Source organism: Ostrinia furnacalis, unplaced genomic scaffold (assembly GCF_004193835.3).
Source record: "Ostrinia furnacalis isolate ACB-3 unplaced genomic scaffold, ASM419383v2 OfSCF0216, whole genome shotgun sequence".
In the NCBI taxonomy this organism is placed as follows: domain Eukaryota; kingdom Metazoa; phylum Arthropoda; class Insecta; order Lepidoptera; family Crambidae; genus Ostrinia; species Ostrinia furnacalis.
The window spans coordinates 1,178,514-1,200,973 of NW_021130455.1; the positions used below are offsets into that span (position 1 = coordinate 1,178,514).

Sequence of the window (22,460 nt, forward strand, 5' to 3'; positions counted from 1 at the left end):
GCACATTCCAACCGTTGAGCGTTTTTTCACATTGACTACCCACTCCCAGAATGATGTAAATTCACCGTGCTGTCGACCGCCCGAATCAGTTGCAACCGCTCGAGCGGTTCGTGTATGTGCGTCCATAGAACTCTGCAGTTCACTTTGAAGCTGTCGACCCAGACTGCTTCAAGCGGTCCGTGTATTGCCGGCCTAACATTGATAATTCTGACGTGACAGAGCATACAAATCTGCCCCCCTAGACAAAACGCACTTTTTGATCGAATCGAAAATCGAATCCGTCAAAACTCCATACAAAAAAGGGGCTTTTCGACCACTTATCGACTAGTTTGCGATTATAATTTGCACTTTGTCTAGACCCACTGAAGTCGCACTGACGTTTGAGGTCTCCATACCCTCAGACACTGATAGAGTTAATCGCTAAACCTATAACACATAATATCGTGTCTGCAAGCCACGAGCAATCTACAAAAGAAACTCTCACTAATTAAATCAGATTTTACTTATTTTTATTCAATTAATTGTATGAAACATTGCATTGTTGGAGACGGCCTGCAAAATTTTCAGAGTCACTTTCTGTTGATTTGTACGTTCACTGATGATTGACTAGCGGGCTGCGGCCTGGAACAAACGCGAAAATTTACTGGACTGTACACGAATTAGATACAAAAGAAGAACTAAATTAACCCTATAAGAGACAGTAAGGCTGAGGCACGATCTTACTTTAGCTTTAACAAACGTCAAAATTCTGTCAAACTCCATAAAAAAAAGCACTGGTTAGGCGGTTATCACACTGCGCCGCGCTCCGCCGCGGAGCGCGGGGCGACAGATTTAATCATTGTATGCAAGTACCTCAGTTTGTATAGAAAACACGCGCGGCACTTCACACTGACAACGCGTCCGCGCGCGTGATTTTTTATATGAAAATCACGCGCTCCGCGGCGGAGCGCGGCGCAGTGTGATAACCGCCTTATTGTCATGGTTACGCAAGTAAGTTAGTGAAACTCGGCCTTAGTTAATCTTGACAAAGTCCTCACTCGCTGTTAAGCCCCTCGAATCACTGATACCCCATGTCTTGGCTTGAGATGCAGGCCAAGACATTGTGGTTTTAAAAACAGCTCTCCCCCCACTCACAAGCAAGTTTCTACTCATTGTTAATCCCTTTTAATTGACAGGTTCCTTTTAATTTCGCTCTCAAGCCTATCGTTATCAATCACCCGTGGCGGGGAGACCCTGGCGCTCCCCCTCCACCTTGTCGCTGCCCCCTCCATTTTGTCTCCCACTCACCTACGCGGGCTGAGACGCGGCGGCGGCCGGCGTCCTTTGCGGGCCGGCCCTGGCGCTCCTCCTCCACCTTGTCGCTCCCCCTCCACCTTGTCGCTCCCCCTCCACCTTGTCGCTCCCCCTCCACCTTGTCGCTTCCCACCTTGTCTCCCACTCACCTACGCGGGCTGCGGCTGCGGCAGCAGCGACGGCGTCTTTGGCGGGGCGACCTTGTCGCTGTCCCCTCCACCTTGTCTCTCCACCTCCACCTTGTCTCCCACTCACCTAAGCGGGCTGCGGCTGCGGCAGCAGCGGCGCGGCGGGCGCGGGCTGCGGCGCGGCGGCGGCGTCCTTGGCGGGGCGGCCTTGTCGCTCCACCTTCACCTTGTCGCCGTTCATTATGGCCTTGATGTCTTCCGCGTCGAGCGTTTCATATCTGTAAGATAAGTTTTTTTTATGCAGAACAAGGCAGCTGCAGGTATTTGACTAAGATGGTACATAATCTAAATCCTACTGTAAATGCCTCTCTCTCACTTTAAGAGTAGGCGCACACTGTTGATTTTTCGTCGGCCGATAGTTTAAATAATAATAAAAATAAAAATAATTTATTTTCAGACAAAAGCAGTCCATAGTTTGGTTAGTAACAATTTGAACTTAGAGACTATATTAGTAGAGTTAGTAACAATGTTCTTAGAAATATGTTAGTCGTACATCATGAGTTCTGTATATTGACTCTTTATCTATGGACGCTGTATAGCTTCACATGCCTAATGTGTAAGTCAACAAAGCGACCATAGACGGCAACTAAAACTAACGGTTGTAGATCGGTTTAGTTTAGTTTAGTCGGGCAGTTGATCAGTATGGGCATGTATGGGAGTGCGCTCACTACGCCGATTCTTCATACAATTTAAAATCGGGCACAACTATCGGCCAACTAAAAATCAACGGTGTGCGCCTACTCTAAAAAGGTCAGAGACCATAATCTCATAATTTGGCTGAAACGAATGAGCGAAAGACGGTTGTGTTCTTGCAGTGGAGGCACAGAATAATAATCAGTACTACCACAGAATAAGTAATAGTACAGGTACAGAAGGATTACTCCGCAAGACGATTTAAATAAATGCGAGTCTTGCTGCGACGCAATACAGTGTAATTCAGCTCGCACAGCACTACGTACCTACAATTTTATTCACCTACAAGTTTTGTCTCTTTCCATCGCGTGCCTCTGAACTCTTCTTACGCTGTTAGGGTTGCTGTCTAGTAGTGTCTAGTAAAAAAAATAATTAATCTACTTATTTGTAATGAGGTACGTATGTAGGTAAGTATGCATTCATTATGGAAAACTTTGGGAGAGGCCTTTGTCCAGCAGTGGACGTCATTTGGCTGAAACGAACGAACGCATTCTGAGCAGTAGTCATAGTAGGTTAGGTTCCTATACTATCCTAAGAATTATTGATTACCTACATGGCCAACATACCTTTCAGCATCTTTGGGAAGCGAAAAAAAAAGATAAATCCGGTAGATTTCTTTTAGAATTTAAACACCCGAACGCCGCACAATATTTCTTTCTCTTTATGTCCATTTTTAAATAATACTTCGATCATATAATTATAATCATACTACAANTACTACGTACAGAAGTTTTACTTCGCGAAGGTATTTAAAAAAATGTATGCTCAATGTCATTAACAATATGGTGTAATTTAGCCTGTCTCAAGAGTCAAGCACCATTTTGTTGACAAACTTCAGTGATCGGCACTGCGTCGAAGCTATAGGGCTGACTTCGGTAAAATGATGTGACGTGAGGTGCCAAACTGCGGAAAATGGCGGAGAAAATACATGATTTAGCATGAATTATCATGAATAATATTAACTACTTATTTACCTCTCAGTGTCTTGAGGCAACTTAAAAATGTACATTCTGTGTTTTTATTATTATTTAGGCAGTTAAATACTGCACAGTATTTAGCAGGGTTCGAAAATATATCCGATATATATCAACTTTGATATATATCAATTTTGTATGAAAGCCATAGTATTATTTTATTGTATTATTCATGAATACTATTGCATATGTGTTACATAAACATGTTTTTAATGTTTTTATAACTTAAAATCAGACAAATAAAGCAAAAACATAAAATATCTTTGAAATACGGCAAATTCAACTAAAAAAATAAAAATCTTATGTCAAAAAGTACAAATACAGTAACAAATTTTAAAAGTTGATATATATCATCAAAACCGACTTGATATATATCGGATATATATCCGATATATATCTTGATATATATCCCTTGATATATATCCTCGAACCCTGGTATTTAGTACACAATTTTCTTTATTTTCTTCCATCATACACAAGAATACGCGTGCGCGAGTCAATGTTCGCTCGTATGTGAGGCCTTGTCGAATAGTATCCTGTAGGGGGCCATCGTGCGTGTTTTGTTTTCGATGTAAACTCGCGGAGATGAACAGGCCTGGTGGAGGCTAAATTATCAAATCATTTATTCAGTACGTAGGCCCTGTCCAAGGCGCTTATACACGTCCCAAATATAGCTTGCCCTACCACCACTTCGGGACCACATATCGGCTGGTGTTGAGAAGAAAAGGCGGAAGTAACTGACACGCGTATTCACAAACTTGCTTGCTTAAGTGAAGCAGTAACGCTATGCGAAGTTGAACGCACAGCGTTGAATGGTGATTGGTTCATGTATGTCACTTCGCTACTCCAGTATATGCACATGAATAGGTTTTTGGGATCCTGTGTGTCCACGCACCTATAAGACCGTGTTTGTGTGTTACGTCCGTATTTACAATGCTTGCTTAAGTGAAGCAGCAAATCCAACGCACAGCGTTGAATAGAGCTCTGTGATCTGTGTGTCACCCTGTACGTCCACGCGCACTGTGAGACCTCATGTTTGTGAATACGGGCGTTAGTCACCTTTGAGAGTCCAAGCTGTATTAACCGCTACTTACTTGAGTAGCGCATCGGCAAGCGCCTTGTGTTCCTTAGCATGCGCCCGAAGGATCGCTTTTGCACGCTCGTAACTATCCGATAGAAGCTTCTTGATTTCGCCGTCAACCTGCAACGCAAACATTGTAATGAGTTCAAATTAATTAATTTATTTAATTAATTAAAATGCAAGTGAGCTTACAGATAGATTCAAAGCGCTCACATTAATATTAATATCTCCTCCTCCTCCACTGGCCCATTTATTGTCCCGAAGCAGTGGTAGGGTTAATACTGGGACGAGTAAAAGTGCTTTTTAAAAGCAAAAATAAATGAGTTTAATGAAGTTTTTTTTATCTTGTGGAAATCGTTGGGGGAGGGCTATGTTCAGCAGTGGACGTCCTGTGGCTGAAATGATGATGATGAAGAATATCTCCTCTTCCCTCCTGGCATTGATGGTTAACGGACGTGTGAGGTGTCTCTCTGCGCGAACGGTGAATTCACACACACATTCAAACTCACACACACACACACACAATCAGAATCACTCACTCATACACACACACGCATTCAGACTCTCTCACACACACATTCACTCACTCTCACTTGCACACACACATACTCAATCTCACTCACTCACACATTCACTCACTCTCACTTGCGCAAACACACATACTCAATCTCACTCACTCACACATTCACTCACTCTCACTTGCGCAAACACACATTCTCTCACATTCAGACTCACACACACTTACTCTCTCACTCACACCCTTACACACTCTCTTTCTCACACACACACACACTCACTTACTCACACACATTCACTCTTACACACACGCACACACACACACACACACGGTTACTCACAAACTCAGTCATTCACACTCACATACTCACACACATTCAGACACACTCACGCACACACATTCACTTACTCTCACTTGCGCACACACACATACTAAATCTCACTCACACACACACACTCACACACACACCCTTACTCTCTTTCACACACACACACTCACTCACACACACACACCCACTCACCAGCTCGTTGGTGTAGGGCCCCAGCGGCTCGGCGGGGGCCAGCGCGCCGCGCGGCGGCTCCATGCTGCGCAGCCCCACCTTGTCGCTCATGCCCCACTCGCGGACCATGTGGCACGCTATGGACGTCGCTTGCTTCAGGTCTGATGACGCACACGCTCACTCACCTCACAAACACACATTCTCTCACATTCAGACACACACGCACACAGACATTAAGACTCACTCACACATACACACACACGCAACACACGCATACACTCACACACACGCTCACTCACCTCACAAACACACATTCTCTCACATTCAGACACACACGCACACAAACATTCAGACTCACACACACTCACACACACTCTCTCTCTCTCTCTCTCTCACTCACACACACTCTCTCTCTCTCTCTCTCTCACTCACACACTCTCTCTCTCTCTCACTCACACACACACACACACCCACTCACCAGCTCGTTGGTGTAGGGCCCCAGCGGCTCGGCGGGGGCCAGCGCGCCGCGCGGCGGCTCCATGCTGCGCAGCCCCACCTTGTCGCTCATGCCCCACTCGCGGACCATGTGGCACGCTATGGACGTCGCTTGCTTCAGGTCCGATGACGCGCCTGTGGATAACAAACATACATTTATTAAAACTCCCGTTTAGATTTAGACGTCCTGTGGCTGAAATGATGATGATGATGATGATCATCATCAGCAGGCCTAGGATGCGAACCACAAAAAAATTTAGCTAGACATAACGATTTTGCACGATAAGCCCATACATTTGTCATCTAAAATCGTTAAGATTTTATCATGGTGCACATCCTAGCCCAGCAGGTTCTTTACGCCCGTATTCACAAACATTACTCTGAGGTCTCACAGTGCGCGTGGACGCACAGGGTCACACACGAACCAATCACGTTAATACAGGTGTCAGTCTCCACTGCACGACCTTCCTGATCTTCTCTAATAATAAACGTCAAATGAGGATTTAGCCTACATTCGTCGGTCGGTGTCGGCCGTTTGGTGTAGTGGTTCGAAACGGACTACTATTCCGGAGGTTGCGGGTTCGATTCCCGCACAGTACAAACATTTATGTGCATGAACATATTTGTTTGTATTGGACTGGGTGTTTTCTATGTATAATGTATGTATTTACAAAAAAAAAAGTATTTAAGTATGTTTATATCCGTTGTCTAGTACCCATAGTACAAGCTTTGCTTAGTTTGGGACTAGACGCGCAGTGTAAAAATGTCCAAGGATATTTATTTATTTTATTATTTATTTATTTACATTCCCACGCTGACCAGACGGGTTGAGGTAAGAGTAAGAGTAGGCGCACACCGTTGATTTTTCGTCGGCCGATAGTTTAGTCGGGCAGTTGATCAGTACGGGCATGTATGGGAGTGCGCACACTACGCCGATTCGATTTGGCCGATTCTTCATACAAATTATAACCGACTTCAAATGCGTGAACACAAATAATACCTATTCAACAAAAAAATAATCGTTCAAATTGGTTCATAATCGGCGGAGATATTGCGTATAAAAAAGTTCATCCCCAATTTTCCATCCTTGGGGGTGAAATATTTTCTTCAAATTCGCATGAAACCACCCTTTTGATAATACCTATTCAACAAAAAAATAATCGTTCAAATTGGTTTATAATCGGCGGAGATATTGCGTATAAAAAAGTTCATCCCCAATTTTCCACCCTTGGGGGTTGTTTTTTTTATTATTAAATTTAAATGGGACCACCCTTGAGGTATTACCTATACGCCGAAAAAAGATTTGTTCAAATCGGTTCATAATTGGCGGAGTTATCGCGTAACAAACATAGAAAAAAAAAAACATACGGGTCGAATTGAGAACATCCTCCTTTTTTTGAAGCCGGTTGAAAATCGGGCACAACTATCGGCCAACTAAAAATTAACGGTGTGCGCCTACTCAAAAACGTTCTGACTTGGTGCACTTTTGTATTGATGCGATCTGCGATTGCGAGCACGAGCAAAGAACGTTAACTGACAAGTGCGGACTACGTTCATTTGACCTGACCGCATCCAGTATTCTAGTGCAACAATAAATGCATTCAAAATTAAAATTATATTTTTAGAAAAAGTTCAGACAGAAAATAATTACGTATGGATGTAGTTTTATTGCTGTCGCGCTCGCACACTCACTGCGGGCGCCCGTCGCACAGTCGCGACAGCAATATAATTACGCGCGAGCGATAAAGATGGGTAGCTTGGGGTCATTGGACAAAATTCTACGTGCTCACGGACCAGGCTTTAGACATATTAAGCACTTCGGTACACCAATAATATATCACACAAAAGTAGGTAGTCATATAGTGCAGCGCATACCTGAGGTGATCTTGTCGGGCCCGAAGATGAGCTCCTCGGCCGCGCGGCCACCCATCATCGTGTCCATCATGGCTAATAACTGCTGCTTCGTCACGTGGTATCTGGCGGATGGAGCATAAACACACACTTGAAGAGTCCACAAACAATATAGACATACGCCCGTATTCACTAACATTACTATGAGGTCTCACAGTGCGCGTGGACGCACAGGGTGACACACGAACCAATCACAGAGCTCTATTCAACGCTGTGCGTTCGATTTGCTGCTTCACTTAAGCAGGCATCGTTTGTGAATACGGGCGTAAGAGCTAGTGAACGCCAAACCTATGTACGTCATTTTATAAAAGCTGAAAGTTTGTCAGCGTATGCTCCCAATATAGGATATAATGTTGGTGAATTATGAAGTTTGGGTCATCGTGGCTTTGGGAGCTACCCTAAAAAAACTGTCTGGCAAGGAGTTGGAACTGTCAAAACTGTCTGGCTGTTGGGAAAAATACTTCAAATTATTGCCCAAATATTATACATAAAATTTTATGGTATGGTCTCTTAGTCTAATATGTATGGAAGAAATGTTGCGTTAGGTTGGTTCGGTTTCGACCAAATGACGTCCACAACTGGAAAAAGGCCTCCCTCAAGGATTTCCACGACGAAAGCATTCGGGTACTTCCTGCCACCTTTACCAGATCGTCGGTCCACCTAGTGAGGCCTTCCGGCCCGTGGTCACCACACCGGAACGACCTATTTTCCCCGCCCTTTGCCACTTGAGTTAAGTAAAATCTGCGGGCTATGTCTGTCACTTCGGTTTTCCTGCGGATCTCCATTACTATGACTTGATCCACGCAGGGAAACTCACGCAAGTAATATTTGCGAAGCACTTTCCAAACACGTTCAAACACACAATGGCATCTTGATACACGTCTGTGCCTCTTAAAAGCCTATATTTTTCTAAGTTTTGTATATTCTACAATAAAGATAACATTTCAATGTACCTCTCTTTAGCAGGTATGTACGCTGTGTGTCCCAATGAAGGCCCTCGAGGTATGATCGTCACTTTGTGTAGAGGGTGCGAGTCCTGAAACAATAAATAAATATGTAGCAATGTATGAAACTGATTCTGTTTTGAGTCACGATTGTATCAAAGTGCCAGGACCTTATGATTTACAAAGAGGTATTCTAGCAGCCACCTTACCTTGGTGGCGTACAGCGTTACACTTGACACTTGATTGCCATGGGAAAGGGCCCTTAACAGGCCTGTTCATCTCGGCGAGTTTGCATCGAAAACAAATCATGTGCGACGGCACCTCCTGGGATATTTAATCGACAGGACACTCACGAGCGCACGCACGTGTATTTTTCACTCATTTGCATTGTAAAGACAATAAACTATGTATGATGGAATGTAGAAAAAAACGGTGGTGTAATTAATACTGTGCAGTATTTTAACTGCCTGAATAATGATAGAAACACAAAATATAATTCATGTTTAATCGTGTATTTCCTCCGCCATTTTCCGCAGATTGGCACTTCATGTCACACATTAATTTACCGAAGTAAGCCCTATGACTTCGGCGCAGTACCGATCACTAACGTATGTCAAGAAAACGGTGCTCGACTCTTGAGACAAGCTAAATTACACCATATTGTTGACGACATTGAGCATACATTTTTTAAATACCTTCGCGAAGAAAACCTTCTGTACGTAGTACTTATTATTATTTTGTACCCTTACCTTGGTATAGTAAGCCACCACCGCATGCCCTCCTTCATGGTAAGCAGTTATGGTGTTGGCCTCTTCATCAGGCAGCCGCGAACGCCTCTCAGGCCCCATGAGGACTTTGTCTCGTGCATCTTCCAGGTATTTCATTGTCACTATCTTCGCGCCGTCTATCGCCGCCCTGGAAGAGAAGTAGATTGTGATGACGTTTTGGAAAATTAAATGGAGGTGGTTTGAAAACTGTCATACCTTACAAGTAATATGAGACGCATAAGTCTATGAGTTTTTTTGATGGGAGATTCATTCGTAGTACCAGGCGCATACAGTTAATTTTAGTCAATCCAGCCCCCCTAGACAAAACGCACTTTTTGATCGAATCGAAAATCGAATCCGTCAAAACTCCATACAAAAAAGGGGCTTTTCGACCTTGGAACTGACTCAGATACTGTATTATCATGACATTTTGTTCTGCAAATAAAGTTATTTAATTTGATTTGATCTTAAAATTATGTAGTGATCACAATCAGGTACCAGGTGTTTGTAGAAGCTCTTGGCCTAAATCTCGCCTTAAAGTGAATGTCAGACCGATAGTGGAAGCGATTTAACTGCTAGAACACAACAACGCAAGATGGTGGCAGTATCACCAACCACACAGAAAATTATGCCCCCACTGGGAATCGAACCCGGGACCTCTGGGTCTGAATCTGGCGGTCTTTCTAATCTGAACCCCGGATGCTGTTAACCGGTTTTAAAACCGGTGTTGCCACTCGTTGCCGGGGCCGCAAGTACCAAGGCGCTAGGGGCCTGAGGAGCCAGAGCGGATTCACTTGAGCGCGAATGTCGCGCCGCTGTGCGCTGGACTCACTTGAGCGCGGCCTGGTTGACCATGTGCTCAAGCCAGCACGTCGCAGTCAACACCGGGCTGCGCTGCTATGCGCGCCAGGTGTGCAGGATGTCGCGCCGCTGTGCGCTGGACTCACTTGAGCGCGGCCTGATTAACCATGTGCTCAAGCCAGCACGTCGCAGTCAACACCGGGCTGCGCTGCTATGCACGCCAGGTGTGCAGGATGTCGCGCCGCTGTGCGCTGGACTCACTTGAGCGCGGCCTGGTTGACCATGTGCTCAAGCCAGCACGTCGCAGTCACCACCGGGCTGCGCTGCTATGCGCGCCAGGTGTGCAGGATGTCGCGCCGCTGTGCGCTGGACTCACTTGAGCGCGGCCTGGTTGACCATGTTCTCGAGGTCGGCGCCGGTGAAGCCGGTGGTGCCTCGAGCGAGCACGTCGCAGTCGACGCCGGGATGCGCCGCTGTGCGCTGGACTCACTTGAGCGCGGCCTGGTTGACCATGTTCTCGAGGTCGGCGCCGGTGAAGCCGGTGGTGCCTCGAGCGAGCACGTCGCAGTCGACGCCGGGATGCGCCGCTGTGCGCTGGACTCACTTGAGCGCGGCCTGGTTGACCATGTTCTCGAGGTCGGCGCCGGTGAAGCCGGTGGTGCCTCGAGCGAGCACGTCGCAGTCGACGCCGGGATGCGCCGCTGTGCGCTGGACTCACTTGAGCGCGGCCTGGTTGACCATGTTCTCGAGGTCGGCGCCGGTGAAGCCGGTGGTGCCTCGAGCGAGCACGTCGCAGTCGACGCCGGGATGCGCCGCTGTGCGCTGGACTCACTTGAGCGCGGCCTGGTTGACCATGTTCTCGAGGTCGGCGCCGGTGAAGCCGGTGGTGCCTCGAGCGAGCACGTCGCAGTCGACGCCGGGATGCGCCGCTGTGCGCTGGACTCACTTGAGCGCGGCCTGGTTGACCATGTTCTCGAGGTNAGATAGTAAACATTATTACATTGTTTCCTTTTCCATTTCCTTCTACATTTTTAGCCAAGGGCCTGCGGTTACACTTAAGTTTAGCCGGCTAAAGATAGAAGAAACTAACATTAACACCTCGTCGAAAATAAACTTAAGTTTATCCGGCTAATCTTAAGTTTATGTTCACATCTATCTTTAGCCGTAACATATCGATAATGAAGTAAACCGTTACATATAAAAAAAACTTCAATGGTGCGGTCTACTGAATAATATTGTTTGTTTTGCATTCAAGATTGAGATTTTTATGTTATGCTAACGAATACCAAGAAGTCTTGAACGCTTGCAATTATCTATTCATTTTATCAAAAATAACATCTATTCAATACTACACAATAGCAATTTAACCATCTTTCGAGGGCTTTTGTATCGTCTATAGGCAGATTAAACACAATAAAATTATAACGATATAAAATCAATGATCAAGCTGCGAGCACTATAAAATGCAAGTAGGTAGATATGATTCTGGTGGTAGGTAAACAGATAATTCCAATATAAAGTCTGGATAATAAAATTAGTAAGGACTTCTACAGGTAAGTATTGCATTTTTTTTCTGAGTTTTACACACTCATTAAGTACATTATGTCCTGATAATCTGAAGTAGTTTTTCTTTTAACACTTTCATGGACAGTGAACTGCTATAGCATTCATAACAATTAAACTTCTATTGTGTCTGGGCTACTGTTCGGTAAAGTGTTAAGGTTTTTAAGCAGCTAGCTGAGTTTACGAGCTTATAACAGGTTTTTTTCGAATACGATTTAAATGATAAACAATTATACAGTTTTGTTTTATCCGCTCATTGACTTCATTACATTTCGTATGTGGGTCAAATATATGATTATGAACCAAGTCACAAGCAAATCACAAGGTTGCGATGGTAAAAAGTAGGTACTTATTATGGAAATATTGAATTAAACAACTATGAAACTGCAAAAGTTTAGTCGTTTCCGTATTTTATTGACATGATATTTCTTCTTTTTAGTGGCGTTTCATTGAGATTCGCAAGAGAAATACAAAACAACATCAAATATGTAGCAAACGTTCCAATTTTATAGGTACTTTACCTCAGTAGGTAGGTAAAGCTCCAGTGAGCTTTTTAGAAAAAAACATAGGCGTGGATCTGCATAAACGAGTAAATATTTACCTAAAATTTATAGGAACTGGGAAATAAACTCCTTTTCACGTAAAAATCCAATTAGGTACGAGTATCTCATCCAAGGATTGTGTGTCTAAATTCGTATTTTGTACCTACTTACACACGATTATTGTGGTTTGTTAAAACGCTATGTTAAAACTCATGTTGATTGTGAGTTATGACTCTTCTGTGCTGTGTGTTTTCCTGGGAACAATCTGTACGGAATTTATTGGCTGGAGTTCCCGGTATGTTCCGATTGGGTTGGAATTGTGGTTTCCTAACCTGTATATTGTGTTGTGGCTTAAGTAGCTCCACATTTCTAGGAGCAATTCTGCGAATAGGTGTGCCAATTTGTACGTCTGAAAAACGCAACGTAATTCTCATTCATCTTACTTAAAATTTGCCTTGAACTTTCTGAATTTTTCTCTTTACATTCGCTTATGTAAATGGCCTTCATCTATCAAGCTCTCTAGACTAGTTTATGTACATTAGCAATTTACTTTTTTTATACTATTATCTACCTAATGTTACATGTAATAACAATATTAAGTTACATTTTTCTAGTCTTATCTTTTTCTAGTCATAGAAGCTTTATTTTCTCACTCGTGTTCGTTTGTTTAATTCAGCCAAATGACGTCCACTGCTGGACAAAAGCCTCCCCCAAGGTTTTCCACAATGAACGGTCCTGCGCTGCCCGCATGCAGGCACCTTCCGCGACCTTTACCAGATCGTCGGTCCACTTAGTAGGAGGCCTGCCCACGCTACGTCTTCCGGCCCGTGGTCGCCACTCAAGAACTTTTCTGCCCCAATTGCCATCGTCTCTACGAGCTATGTGCCCCGCCCACTGCCACTTGATCTTAGCAATTCTGCGAGCTATGTCGGCTACTTTGGTTTTCCTGCGGATCTCCTCATTTCTTATTCGATCACGCAGGGAAACTCCAAGCATGGCCCGCTCCATCGCCCTTTGGGTGACCTTGAGCCTTCGAGAAAGAGGTCAATTTATTTATTTATTTATTTATTTACACTTTTGCACATACAATTGTACAGTGGCGGACTTAATGCCAGGTGGCATTATCTGCCAGTCAATCGTCGAATCCAACTCGGCTGGGCAGCGTTCGGGAAGCTACGCAATATACCTACTCACGTCCGAAATACCGCAGTGTCTCAAGACAAAAGTCTTCGAGCAGTGTGTGTTGCCAGTGATGGTATATGGATCTGAAACGTGGTCGTTTGTTCGTTTCAGCCAAATGACGTCCACCGCTGGACAAAGGTCTCCCAAAGATTTCTACAACGACCGGTCCAGATCGTCGTCGGTTTTCTCTCTCGTGTAAGGCTCGTCAATTTGCAAACAAAGTTTACGCTTGCTGGATTTCAATAGTACCTACTGGTTGTACTCCGACAGGTTGTATCTACGAAATGGATGTGCAACAGTAGCCAATTAGTAAACCGTTACATGTCAATTAGTTAATCGATGATATCGGATGTAAAGCCTTTGTGATATTGTATGCAGTGAACCAGCAGCTTCCTGGAATGGAGGTATTAGGAGTGTACAATATTGATTTCAATATAGTCGTCGTACCTCTGAAGCCTTTTGTGATATCAACAACTAGACTGTTACACCCGTATCCACAAACGATGCTTGCTTAAGTGAAGCAGCAAATCGAACGCACAGCGTTGAATAGAGCTCTATGATTGTTTCGTATGTGACCCTGTGAGTCCACGCGCACTGTGAGACCTAATAGTAATGTTTTTGAATACGGACGTTAGTTAGCCTGCTAACTGAGAGACAATTTTACCGTGCATACAAATGTTATCATTCTAATGAATTATACTTTGTCTTTGTCCAGCAGTGGACGTCATTTGGCTGAAACGAACGATACATAGGTATAGGTCGTCATTATAGCAACAACTTTTTTGAAATGTACACAGACTGTAAACCTGCTAAGTAACTGTTAGGAAATCATTAATGCATACAAAAAACTATTATAAAAATTATAATCAGAGGTTTTAAGAGCTTTATTGTATTCACTACATTCAAAAAAGTCGCGGCGACGAAATGTTAACAAATGTAAGAGACAGCTGGAAAAGACTCTTTTCATGTCAAATTGACAGATGATAAAATTTCCCGACACAAAAAAATAAATCTAACAATACTTTCGTTGGTTTAACGGTTTTTCTTCTAAACAACTGTGTTCGTACATTTATTTCTACTGTATCTATTTCAACCGTCTACATAAATAACTTGTTTGAAGAATCTTGTGACTGACAGACAGAAGTAAAGTGATTTTGTAAAGAGATACGCTTTTCCAATTTGTTTGCGAAACATTAAAAATACATGACGAGTGGCTGAAAATGGTACTAGTACGCCTTGTGTTAAAATAAGAATTTATAAGTATTCTCAATACTTAGATTGCACTAAATGTTGTCGGTATGGTTGGTTATACCCATATTAATTGGGCTTGGTCCAACATCGTACATTAGACAGACAGAATATGAGCTGTTGAAAATGAGATTTAATATTTATATTTTAGCAATAAGCCACCAGGTGTCACCTCTGTACCGGAAGTAGACTACGAAAACTGAAATTCGACAGGAACGGTCAATAATTTAATAATATTTTATTATGAAATTATGAAGCTCGCAATGGCGCGCGCGTGCGAGTGAAAAACCGCAAAATAGTGTAAATGCCGCTTCAAGTGTTCAAGTAATATGCTGTATATTGTGTGTTTTGAGTGCAGCAAGACCCTTTGAAACTATTGAATGTAACGTAAATGCGCCTATTACCGCCAGTTTAAGCTCACTTCGGATAAAAGTTAGAAAATTAGATATAAGACGTGGTGATAGAAAAGACACTTTAATTTATTTATAACAATGATGAAGTAATCTTTGAATTCAAGTAGTAAAAATTAGTATTCAATCACACAATAATTAATAAAAAGCAATTTAATCTGAAAAAGCAGTTGTTTCTATTACCGACCTATAGACGAGGTGTGTTTCTATTAACGTTTTTTCTGTTTCTATTACCGACCGCTAAGAATATTGCTTTTCAATTGGGTATATTCCAAGAGGCATGGGTTCGATTCCCGCTCAGAGGCTCGGGAACCACTTGATTTTTTGACGTTAAATTTGTTTTGCTTTTAGTTTTAGTTAAATTTGTTTTTTTTTGTCTATTTTTTTTATTTTTTTTTTTATTATTAAAAGACACGCTTCTCAAAAATAAATAAATAAATCAAGCAAAAATAGTAGAGTAATAAATTCCTCTATTATACTTGATTACGTGGTACCCGGTGTTCTAGTGAGTAGTGGGGGTCATTATTTAAACTATATTTGAGTTTTAATAAAATTAAATATTCATTTAATATTTTATTTTTATTTTTAATTTGACTATAATTTTCAGTTACTTTTTGACTTATGTTTTTGAATTTAATTGTGTGTAATTGTGTATTTTAATTTAAACTATAGACAATGGACACGGTCTGTATAATTATTTTAAATATTTTTTTATTATTCAAAATATCTTAAAAAGTTTCATAGTAGGAGTTGTGATAACGCATGATTGGTTTGGTGTCATGTCATAAATGTTAGTTATATACAAAATACAGGCTTATAAGTCTTCGCAGGTGGCGTTATAGTTATGAGGCGGTAATAGAATTAAGTATGAACATTACTTTATTCTATTAGCGACCGTAAAAAAAAACAGTAACCAGCTAAAATATCTACTTTAATGAAGACGTGATTAGTGAAGCATCATTTTTATTAGGTTTTATTTTATATCAAATAGGTACTAATTAGAATTTAACAGGTTTTTATAAAATCTATTGTCATACATTATTAGAGATATTCTTTAATGTTCATTGCAGTTTTATGCCAAACCTATGACAATTAACGTATGGCGTTAATTGATTTAATTATGTGAAATATTCTTATGAATCGATCAAGACAACAAAATGGAGGTTAAATGCGTAGTTAAAGATATAAATACTAAAATGAAAAACTTCATCAAAATTCTAACAACGCCATGGGTCGTTATTAGGAACCAAATTATATAAAGTGTTTCTATTACCGCCCTTATTTAAAATTGTATTTAAGCCACAAAAATACAGCGAGAGGGCTATATTGAGGGTTTATTAAGGAAACTAAAGTACGAATTAATATTGTTATGCAAAAACATGTTGGTATACTCATTTTAAATGTGTTAAAATCGCTAATTAATAACAAGGTGCACCTTAAGTAGCTGGGAGCGCGTCAGTATGAAAAGTGCGTCTGTTGCGGGCGCGTCCCATTTAATGTCAAATAACTCCGTTTACTGGTTATTTACGAACACAAACTTTAATCGTTGTGATAGTCAATAAACATATCTAGATATTTTTTAGGTAACGTGTTTTCTGGAACCTGTTATTATGTATTTTATGAAAGAAAGAAAAATAGGGCGGTAATAGAATACAAATTTTGGGGGGTCGTTAATAGGCGCACTTACGTTAAGCCCCGGTCGGGAAATCACAAAATCCAGGACTTTGCAAGTCAGCGTCGATCGGCAGCGTTAGTGAAGTAAAACCTGTATTCACAAACATTACTATGAGGTCTCACAGTGCGTGTGGACATACAGGGTGACACACGAACAAATCACAAAGCTCTACGCTGTGCTTTCGATTTGCTGTTTCACTTAAGCAAGCATCGTTTGTAAGTATGGGCGTTAGTCCCAAAACTTCCCTAGCTGGTAGCGGGCCAGACAAGGTCAACCTAGAAACTCGCAGGGTCAATCTTTCTTCATTTTGTTTAAATAGTGAGCCAATTCCAACTGCTTTTATGCTTAAGATTGTATCACAATCTTCGGACATGCTTGCTTGTATGTATAATAAGTGTGGTATTCGCAGCTAGGTCGTAAATATCGCAAATTAAAGGCACTATATCAGCCAGTGCAGTGCAGTTTTAGATTACAACATTAATTAAGCCTTAATGCGTCACAATTCGCGGTCGACGTCACTATGAAAATTCTTGGAAAAGATAACTGTTCCTGAATATACTAGAATTTAAAACTCGCGTTGAAAGATAAACTTGATCGTAAAATGAAATTTTATTACACGAATTTGCGCAGATTTGGGAGCTTGAACTAATAATCTCCCACTGTTACGAGCTTGTATTTAATAGGTTCCAAAAAATCGACAATGTCACAACACAACTCTGCTCTGTTATAACTCACCTCTGTCTCTCCCATAATTGAAGCTGTAATACATTAACAATTTAATTAAATAAGTATTTACGAAGAGTAATTAGTATCACTCAACATAACATAATATCTAACTATTAGTACCTACATAGTTAGTACATAATTGCGTTGAATAATTTACACATCTAACTGAATATAGCGTCTGTGTACACTATCTATTGGATTGAAGCCAAAACTAGTTAAAATATGACTTTGAAAGTCAAAAGTATGTAGGTTTATTATTATGGCAGGCGTTGTTACCGTTGGAATATTTTAATGATTTTGCATTCGAATTCAACGAGCGGTTTTGAATTTAGACTGTAAGGAATACTTCTCACAAAAGGTTAAATTTTCAATGGAAACGGATAAGATTGTTGTCTTAAATCAGTATACGCTTTGCCACAATATTTCGTTTCTTTCTTTTGGTTTGATTTCAAAAGAATGCAGATTTTCTTAACCAGCAGATTCAAATTTAATTTAAATTTGGAGACTGGCCACCAAGAAAATGTTTTATATTTTTTTGGCGTCCAATATTCTTCTTTTGTTTTTTCTCTCGCTCATGACTTGATTTTCCTCAAGTAATGCAATTCCTCATCTAGATTTTGTAAATATAATCTCGTTTCACTGCGGATCTTGAGTATTAATTATATCTACGAAACAACGAAGCACACAAATGAAAAACAACATTTAGGCCCACCGGCCACTACAAACATATATGTATAAACATTCTCTAACGCAGCATCGTTCAGTAATGCACTATTCTTCTCTATAGAATGGATAGTAGTTATGCCCACGATTTAAACGACTTCCTTATTACGAACAGGAATCCACTTATGGATAAATGTCTCTCACTTCGACCTGTAGAACTTGACGGGTCTACTCCCAAGTAACGTTATAATGGTGCCAGCCCTCTCACTCAAAGCCAAATGCCAGTATGAGCGACAGTGACAGAAAGATCCGAAACTATGTTAAGCTCTGTTAGAGATTATCCGTGCTAGTCAAGGAGAAAGTGTAAAAAATAATAATAATCCTTATTTTATTATTTTTTGCAAAATGTTTTTTAGTAACCAATACCTACTACCTACTTACTCGTATTATAAATATCTTACATAATGTTAAAGATATTCTTACGCAATTTTATTTCTCGGCATTTATCTTTAAAGGACTTGTACTTTATTCATCTTGATGATATCTCAATAGCGAACAGAAATAAGTCGGCTCATATTCAATCTGTAATATAATTCTATTTTTAACTTTTTGATAGAAAAAGAGACCTGTTACTAAGTTATGTAGCTTGAGATTTATTATGTGCGTCTGTCTTAGCGTCGTAGACATTACATGAAATAAAACGTGACGACTTGATAGAATTAAATAGGTACATCTTTTAAGATTAAAGATGTTTCTTGAATAACTCTTTCCTTCAGCTTAATTGTAAAACAATTCAATATACTCGTAAAGTATCAAATTGAATGTGTCCAACTACAACTAAGCTCAGGCGTGCACCTGAGGCAGAGTTACTGCAAATAGTGTCTGGTAAGGCCTGAGTTTTACAAGTTAAAATAATGAGCCAATTCCAACGTAAGTTATTTAATTAATGAAGTTGCGTTTAGGTATCTGGGAGGTCCACACCCCCACGTGGACCGATGACATCATAAAGGTAGCAGGGAGACGCTGGACGCAGGCCGCTACCAACCGGTCAACATGGAAATCATTGGGGGAGGCCTATGTTCAGCAGAGGACGTCCTATGGCTGAAATGATGATGATGATGATCTGGTAGAGACTTATTTTTATATCTGTACATAATAATAATGTTCTAACTAATAATAATGTAGTAAGATCCACCACAAAGGTATCTGACATGGCTAAACAGGAGTGGGGTTTTCAAAAAGAGCACATGCAATTCATACCGCGGTCCGAATCATTCGCGATGCAAAATGACTAAAAGCCAAACTAACTGACTGCGATGGCATAACATGTGCTAAGTATTATCAATCTATCACTTCGAATGAAAGAGTTTCTTTACTTTACGTGTAAAGAACCCACAAAAGATGAATATATTAATAAAAATAACTTTAAAAAAAACCGACTTCAAATGCGTGAACACAAAAAAAACTAAAAATTAAAAATATTGCGTATAAAAAAGTTCATCCCCAATTTTCCACCCTTGGGGGTGAAATATTTTCTTCAAATTCGCATGAAACCACCCTTTTGATAATACCTATTCAACAAAAAAATAATCGTTCAAATTGATTAATCGGCGGAGATATTGCGTATAAAAAAGTTCATCCCCAATTTTCCACCCTTGGGGTTTGTTTTTTCTATTATTAAACCCTTGAGGTATTACCTATACGCCGAAAAAAGATTTGTTCAAATCGGTTCATAATTGGCGGAGTTATCGCGTAACAAACAAAGAAAAAAAAAACATACGGGTCGAATTGAGAACCTCCTCCTTTTTTGAAGTCGGTTGAAAAGAATTTGCCTTTGAAATAAAATGTTTAAAGTTTAAAAACTGGATTATCAATGCCTCTTAGTGCTGTCAACATCTTAGTACTTAGTAAATGCTTACATGCATTTACCTACACGTCAAGCGAAAATACTCGTACCTCTGAGAAAACCGAACTGTGAAACCAAACTTTCAAGTTAAAAGCTTGTCTAAAACTACTATTTAACTGAGATGAGAATTCAGTAAACATAATATGTTTTCTGTTTTAAAATAGATCTTCGCAATTCACAAACCTAATCAATTAGATGTTACAAATTGATATAAATTACTACTATTTGTAATGTGAAGTACAATTTTCGTTCACCCGTACTTTCAATAACTCACCCGTTTCAAATAAAAGTAAAATAATAAACTCAATGATTGATCTGTTTTCGTACACCATCAATCATGACTGGAAATGCATGACAAAAGTTTGTACGCGGTCTGTTGACCTCCAGTCGAGGGACTTTTTTAAGAAACTCTACGAGAATGTAATACACTCAGTATTCTTCCTTGGGTAAAGTTTACAGTCTTGGGTCGAAAGAAACTCTACGAGAATGTAACACTGTGTTCCTTGGGAAAACTTTACTTTGGTCGAAAAATGTTATTTAATACAGGTCTACTTGAAACCACCAAATTACCACCTATTGTTTTGCTGAAATATTAATGGTGTTACAAATATTAGCAACATTTAATACATTTATTAATAACTCGCTTTCCGCCAGCGGCTTCGCCTGCGTGAAATTTTGTCTGTCACAAAAACTTTAACATGCGCGTTCCTGTTTCAAAAACCGGGATAAAAACTATCCTATGTCCTTTCCCAGGACTTAAACTATCTCTATGCTAAGTCTCGTCAAAATCAGTTCAGTGGTTTAGACGTGAAAGAGAGTCGGACAGACAGACAGAGTTACTTTCGCATTTATAATATTAGTATAGATTTAGTATCCACATCATATTTTGATCTGGTAGAATTCTCCTTTCTCCGATATTATTTTTGTTGTTTACATTTCAAACAAGCTTGCCATGGGTAAGCATAGGAAAATGCTGAAAATAATTTAATATAAAATGGCCTGTTTAGATGGAGTTTACGAAGGATTTACTTACTTAACGAGAGCCATTGTTCTGTGAGAACAAAATTTGGACAGTCTTTCATGGGATTTTAAACTTAAATGTTTTTATTTACGAAGTACTTTGTAGTGCTGCATCGTTCATTACTGGCGAATGTAAAAAAAATACAGATTTTTGTTCAATAACTGACTCTATTATACAGGAATGCACCTACCTATACTGGCAGCTTTTTACATGTCTCTCCATTTTTATGAACTTTGATAAAATATTAATAGTAGGTATGTCAATCAATTTATATCAACCTGAAGTGGAAGTAATATTTAACTGGACTGAACTGTATTATTATTTGAAAAATAACTAACACGCGTACTATTGCATAGATGGTAATTCGTCTTCATATCGTCATATTTAAAATAAAAGAAAGAAGCCAAAACACGTTTACCTGTGGGAGTAAACCCTTCATTTTCAATTGAACTGCCATTTTCTCTGATTGTAAAGCGAATTTCTTATTGCCCTCTTTAAAAAGACAGTCTTTGAGCTCTCCCTCAACGGAACTTATATCAGTCTTCAAGCATAAGACTATTTGCATTAGGGATGTTATGGATATGAAGTTCCGGTTATGCATACGGTTACGGATATGCGGGTATATCAGAATGGTGCTAGGGGATGCCAGATAAGTAACAAATATTAAAAATATTAAGATTTAAACTCCGCCTTTACCCGAAACTATCCGAAACTTTTTAATCGGTTTCGGTTACGGTTATTTTTTTTGGCATGTATTTAAATGATCTTTTTAAATTAGCAAAAACGGCAAATAAAAAAATCTAAATGTTCATCTATTTTAATGATTGATCCTCTTTCTTTGAGACAAAATAAATGAAATCGGTCGATATTTTAACCTCTGTTGAACTACGCAAAAAAATTTTGAGATGTAAAAATTATATCTTATCGTTACTTGTTGGTCCTCAAAAATAAGAGAAATGAGCACCAGATATTCAATATTGTGATACTATTTTAAATAATTCGATTTGTATAAATTATTTTTTGTCTATATCAAATAATCTTCAAAATAATTATGTTATGGTAGGTAGGGTAAACNTGCGCCGCTGTGCGCTGGACTCACTTGAGCGCGGCCTGGTTGACCATGTTCTCGAGGTCGGCGCCGGTGAAGCCGGTGGTGCCTCGAGCGAGCACGTCGCAGTCGACGCCGGGATGCGCCGCTATGCGTGCGAGGTACAGCTGTAGGATGTCCCGGCGGCCGCTGTAGTCTGGGGTCGGCACGTTCACCTGGGAATGGAGCATAGTTAGGGGCCATCCATAAAGTACGTCACACGAATTTCATGATTTTTTTGTCCCCGTCCTTGTCACAGGTGGTCACATTTCTG

The 22,460-nt window shown here is 40.5% G+C and overlaps 1 protein-coding gene across 1 annotated transcript in view; it reads right to left on the minus strand.

Annotated features, from left to right (window-relative positions):
- Positions 1-487: 487 nt before the first annotated feature.
- Positions 488-22,460, minus strand: part of YME1L (ATP-dependent zinc metalloprotease YME1L) — a 38,279-nt gene continuing 16,306 nt past the window's right edge. The window contains exons 10-17 of the mRNA XM_028310356.1: positions 22,199-22,362; positions 9,345-9,510; positions 8,605-8,687; positions 7,616-7,716; positions 5,724-5,875; positions 4,243-4,349; positions 1,443-1,699; positions 488-621 (exon numbers count right to left, since the gene is read on the minus strand). Of these exons, the coding sequence (XP_028166157.1) occupies positions 1,549-1,699; positions 4,243-4,349; positions 5,724-5,875; positions 7,616-7,716; positions 8,605-8,687; positions 9,345-9,510; positions 22,199-22,362 (924 nt within the window). The 3' untranslated portion in view covers positions 488-621; positions 1,443-1,548. The remainder of the gene's footprint in view (positions 622-1,442; positions 1,700-4,242; positions 4,350-5,723; positions 5,876-7,615; positions 7,717-8,604; positions 8,688-9,344; positions 9,511-22,198; positions 22,363-22,460) is intronic.